Here is a 5,515-nt window from a genome sequence, read left to right as displayed (position 1 = left end):
TTAGTTCTATTAATACTTAATTAATTGCTTGATATTAAACCAATTTTGACTTTTTTTAAAAAGTAAAACCAAATTCATAAAGAATGAAAGAACTAAAAATTGAAATAAAATTTTTATAAGATAATAAAATGCTGGTATATAAAACAATTATTCAATTTCACAATCATTTTAAAGAGCTATGAGTTACAAGATGTAACTTATCTTTAAAGTTAGAAAGAATTTTTGATTTACAAAGAATATTAAAACCACAAACAGTCAATGACTTGAAGAGTTGATTCACGAGTTGTTGGAAGATAAACTGCTCCCATTCTACACCACACACTCTATAAATGAGTTATATCACAACTAACTATTATTCTAAAACAAACCCTTCCTTCAGGTAAACTTCTTAATTCTGATTGTTGTACTTTTAAATATTGAATTTGTTCATTGAGTAATTCATTGTTAGAAAAACTTTGATTAAGTTGTTGGTCTTCCATGAAGTACTTGTTTCTTATTAATTTTCAGTGAATTTTTATAAAACATTTTTTTGTTTTTTTTAATTTTTGTTTTATTAAAAGATAATTCTATTTATATTTTCTTTCATTGTTTAGCATATTTATTAAATTTGATAGTTTATTTAAATCGAACAATTTAAATATTAGTATGCCTAAAATATTATATTAACATTACTTGCTTTTTAGTGTTAATGGTTTTTTAATTTCTTTTATAATAAATTAGAAATAAAACTGTTATTTATCTTTATCCTTATATAAACTCAACAATAATCTATAAAATTGAATGAAATAATAAAACTCTAATACTATCTTTATACTATTAAATAAATAAAATAATGAAGATATTTATTTAAATAAGATAAGAAAATAAAAAAGGAATAATTCTAATAAGAAAAATTATTTTCTTTTTAACGAGATAATTCTTCATAAAGGATATTCTCATCTTCTTCTCAAATAATTAATAGGAAAAACAAAGAAAGAAATTGTTCAATTATGAATAAATATACAAAAGAAATAATTATTTGATATTTTTATTGAACAATTTATCAGTAAGAAATCGTGTTGTTTTCATATCTTTTCTTTTAGGATGTGGAAGATCAATTGGTGGTAATTCTCCTTTTTCAATCATTTTATCAGCCTCTTCATTCTCTTTAAGAGTTCTACAACTTTTTGAACGTTGATTAATAAGTTGATTATTCGTATTTACTTCAACTACATTTTCAGGTGTTGCCCTAGTACTTTGTTTAATAACCTCTTGTTCTTCTTCAGTTAACGATAAATTGATTAGATTTTGACCAACAGGAGAAACTACATACTTCTTTACTGGAATAGGTGGTCTAACTGAATCATGTAATTCTTCAAAACTTCTCATTAACAACCTACATTGTTTTGGTATAATTCTTGGTGTTTTACCTTCTTTTGTTTTGATATTTTCTAAGTTATATTGTGTTGTCATGAAACACTCCTTGAGTTTGTTCTTGATTCAGCCAAATCTAATTATTTTTTTCATTTTTCACAGTTTTAATTCTATTTTCTTCTTTTTTACCTTTTTATTTCGTTTTTTATAACAAAAAAAATAAAACTATAATTCTATTAAACAGTAATGTCTATTCTCTTTGTAAAGTGAATCCCATCACCTATTGGAGAAGTTGGTAAAAACCAATCATACCACTTAGGACCCATAATTTCGATGAAGTTTTGTTTCATTGAATGAGAATATAATGAACGAGTTTCTTTAGTTGAACCATTTTTTCTTAGTTGACTAAGTTCAATTGATTCTTGACCAGTTGTATTTATCAATACTTGGTATGTGTGAACAATTCCTAATCCACCAATAGAAATAGCCAGTGTAAATTCTAATATACCAAATCCTAAACGTAGTACATTTCTATAATCATCAAAGAATTCTAGTGTTTGATGATTTTGTTGAAGAAGAGAATAAGAGTTATATAATCCATAACAATGCCATAAAAATCCTAATATTAAAATAAATGGGGTATACCATAAGAATTGAATGAAATATTTATGATTTTTAAATCCAACACATTGTCCAATCCATGGACAATGATGGTCTCTTTTTAATATACATTTATCACATGTTTTACAATGATATGATCTTGGTGGTCTATATTCCTGACATTCTCCACAGTATTGAGCTGGATATAACATATCTATTAACTTTTGTTGTTTCATTTGTGATATTCGATATCGTTCTTTTGCATATTCAAGTTGAATTTCAGGGAGATTTGGTAACCACCCATTTGGTGTTGTTCCTGGTGAAGTGAAAACTACTTTATAGTAGGAGATGCACATAAGTGAATAGAAACAAAAACAAAATAAAAAACATGCCATTTTTATTAGAGTGAATGGAAATTGCCATATTTCTAAAACTAATGTTTCTATTCCTAAGAAAAATATAAGAAATACTACTATTGATGGAAACACAATTGATGTTATCTTTGTTGAACGTTTCATTTCAATAACACAATTTATTCTTTCAAGTTCTTTTCTTTTTTTTAAACATAATATGAATAACAAAAAAATTTAACATAAAAAACTCGACAAAAAATTCTCTTCTTTGTTAAAAGAATCTGAAAGAATTAAATTATTATTATTGCTCAAATAAGTAATTATGACACTATTATTTAATAACATAACATCGCCATTATTCCGTGTATTATACCAATATGTAACATTATAATTACTTTTAATATTAAATGGATTTATGATTTATAATTCTGTCTACAGAATCTTTACATATGACTTAGTAATTAATTTGATTAAATTGTTAATTATTATAATCATTCTTATTTTTGAATTGAATCAAAAGTTGTTGAAAAATTTATAAACTAATAAAAGAAAATTTATTAATTCTTTTTTTTTTGAATGAATATTAAGAATACTCTTCATTATCAGTAAAAATAAGACTTAGATATTATTTTTTTATTGTTTTGATGAAAATTTCATTAATATACAAAATATAAAATATCATATTAAAGTGAAATGGCTTTAATTTTTCTGTTATTGTTTATTAAGAAAGAATTATGTAACAAAAATATGAAGAAAAAGTTGAATAAGATTGATTGAAGAATCAATTTCTATTTATAAAGAATTAATTTAAAAATAAAAATCTTCTTTAACAAAAAAAAAAGAATAATTTGTAAAAAAAAAAAAAAGAAAAACACAAAATGACAGAAGAAAAACTATAAAATTGAAATATGAATAATTTAGTGAATTATATTTCAGAAGATCAACTTGTTAAAGAAATAGGACTTGATGAATGTATGAATCGATTAAATTTAAAGAACAACATTTTAATGAGAAAGACAGAATGTTTAGTTTCATTAAATGATTTTGAAAATATATTAGAAAATGTATTAGAAAAAGAGAAAAAGAACATAGTACTAAATGATAAAAAAGTAGAAGGAGTTGAACAAAAGAAGCAAACCGAAAAAGAAATAGATCTTTTGTTTCAAGTTCAACCAATTCCAAGACTACCAAATCCAAGAAGAGTTAAAACAGGAATTCAATTTAAGACGTATTTTATTCATTTTACTGGAGATTTTGTTATACCTAAATATTCATTTTCTTCATCTCCTAATACAAGTATTGAACAATTTATTAAATTAACAATTAATAAAGTAAATAAACAATTAGAAGAAGAGAACCAAAATAATTTATTTTTAAGAGAGACATATGAATCATATTTATTAAGAATTAGTGATGAAAATGGAGTAGCAGATGATGATCTTCCACCACTTGAATATTCATCTAAAATAGGAGAAATGGGAAGTTCACATTTTGTACTTGTAGATAATCCTGATTATTTTGATAAAGTAAAGAAACATCGTAGAGTTTTAAATAATAGTAATAGTGGGATGTCTGCTTTTCTTAATACAAAAAATGCAAAAGTATTTTTTAAAATAAAAAAAATGGAAGGAAGTACAGCAAGATATGGATATAAAGATAATACAACTGTTGAAGAATTTTTAAGTAGTGTTATTGATGAAAGAAATAAAAAATATAATCTTAATGGCACTGAATTTGAATTGTCTAAAGATTTAAATAACTATGAATTTAAAATGGCTGATGAAAATGGTATTCCTGATGATGATTTTGACGTTGTTTTAAATTCTAATATTAGTACTTATGGAGATAGTTTTGTTTTAATTGGAAAAGGAAAATATCAAACTAATTCAGACACTTCTAGTAAACAAACAATTTTTGTTGTTCCTCCTACTAAAGGTGTTTCTAAAGAACGTGAAATTAAAAAAGAACAAAGAACATCTCTTAACAATAAATCTAGTTTGTTTAAAAGAAAAAAAGATGATGAAATTGTTCCTAAACCGCAATTATCTCCAAGACAAAATAAAGGTAAAACTATTTTAACTTCTCCTAGAAAAAAACCTGGTAAAATTTATACTGTTTTTTATCAAACGGTTCAACTTAAAATTGAGTATGATGAAACTGGAACTGTTGGTGGGTTTATTGATGAAGTACTAATTTATGCATTTAGAAATGGAATTAAATTAAATGGTAAAAATGCTAGTGATTTCTCAATTTATATTGCTGAGCCAAATGGAGAATGTGATCGAGATTTTGAAATAAATAAGGAAAGTCAAATCAAAGATATGTGTTCTATGTTCTTTGGTTTATATTCTAAACAATAAAATATTATTCTTATTTTTGTATGTTATTTTTTATAAATTTCTTTTATTTATTTTCTTATAATTTATATTTTATTAATTCCATAATTTTTATTTTTATTTTTATTATTTGGTAATAGAAAGACACTCCATTTATTTGTGCCAATGATGATTTACATTAAACCATCTTTCGTCTGAAAAACTGATGTTAAATATGTCGTAATCTGAGGAATATCTTTTTTGTTATTAATTAACAACAAATATTTGAAGAAAAATAAAACTTAGAAATATAAAACAAATTATTTATTTATGAATGAAATTGAAAGTCAATTAAAAAAAGAAATAGAACATATGAAACTGCTTTTTGACTCTGACTATTTACCATATGAAATGGAGTATATTATTCCATGTTTACAATTTAGGAACCATATTGTTATTATCCTCCTTGCTAATTCAAATGTTGTTTTTGGAGTATATTATAAAACTCTTATATTTTTTAATGAATATGAACAATTAATACCTCCAATAAAGTTTTGCATGAGAGATAATGATTTAAAAATTATTGATTCATCATTACCTTGTACTCCAGTAATGCCATCTAATTATAAAGCAATAAATCCACATAAATTAATTTTAAGAAATGGAGTATATCTATGTGAAGATCTAAATGATTATGGAAATACATGTAATAGTTCTCTTGGAGAAGCTATTCAAGATATAGGAATTGACTTTGAATATTTTCCAGATTTCCAAGTTCATAGATTAATAATTGGTCAATTAATTAAATGAAAGATTTGTTTTTCTTTTTATGTTATTGACATAATATAATATTAAAAAAAGTAATTTATAGAAGAAACAGTTGTTAATCAAATT

The 5,515-nt window shown here is 23.5% G+C and overlaps 4 protein-coding genes across 4 annotated transcripts; 2 read left to right on the top strand and 2 right to left on the bottom strand.

Annotated features, from left to right (window-relative positions):
- Nucleotides 1-1,014: 1,014 nt before the first annotated feature.
- ENU1_141960 (hypothetical protein) lies at nt 1,015-1,452 on the bottom strand (the record flags this gene model as incomplete). The annotated part of the gene is made up of 1 exon (XM_008860350.1): nt 1,015-1,452. One exon carries the CDS (start codon nt 1,450-1,452, stop codon nt 1,015-1,017), a length of 438 nt encoding a protein of 145 aa, XP_008858572.1.
- A 137-nt stretch (nt 1,453-1,589) lies between these two features.
- Nucleotides 1,590-2,516, bottom strand: ENU1_141950 (DHHC zinc finger domain containing protein; the record flags this gene model as incomplete). The annotated part of the gene is made up of 1 exon (XM_008860349.1): nt 1,590-2,516. Exon 1 carries the CDS (start codon nt 2,469-2,471, stop codon nt 1,590-1,592), a length of 882 nt encoding a protein of 293 aa, XP_008858571.1. The 5' UTR covers nt 2,472-2,516.
- Nucleotides 2,517-3,184: 668 nt separating this feature from the next.
- On the top strand, nt 3,185-4,666 carry ENU1_141940 (hypothetical protein; the record flags this gene model as incomplete). Its single annotated transcript, XM_008860348.1, has 1 exon — nt 3,185-4,666. Exon 1 carries the CDS (start codon nt 3,215-3,217, stop codon nt 4,664-4,666), a length of 1,452 nt encoding a protein of 483 aa, XP_008858570.1. The 5' UTR covers nt 3,185-3,214.
- A 285-nt stretch (nt 4,667-4,951) lies between these two features.
- On the top strand, nt 4,952-5,431 carry ENU1_141930 (hypothetical protein; the record flags this gene model as incomplete). Its single annotated transcript, XM_008860347.1, has 1 exon — nt 4,952-5,431. One exon carries the CDS (start codon nt 4,952-4,954, stop codon nt 5,429-5,431), a length of 480 nt encoding a protein of 159 aa, XP_008858569.1.
- Nucleotides 5,432-5,515: the final 84 nt, after the last annotated feature.

The sequence above is a fragment of the Entamoeba nuttalli genome (assembly GCF_000257125.1).
Source record: "Entamoeba nuttalli P19 unplaced genomic scaffold asmbl_5889, whole genome shotgun sequence".
Taxonomy (NCBI): Eukaryota; Evosea; order Mastigamoebida; family Endamoebidae; genus Entamoeba; species Entamoeba nuttalli.
Note: the sequence above shows the minus strand (reverse complement) of the source record. Positions and strands in the feature narration are given on the sequence as shown.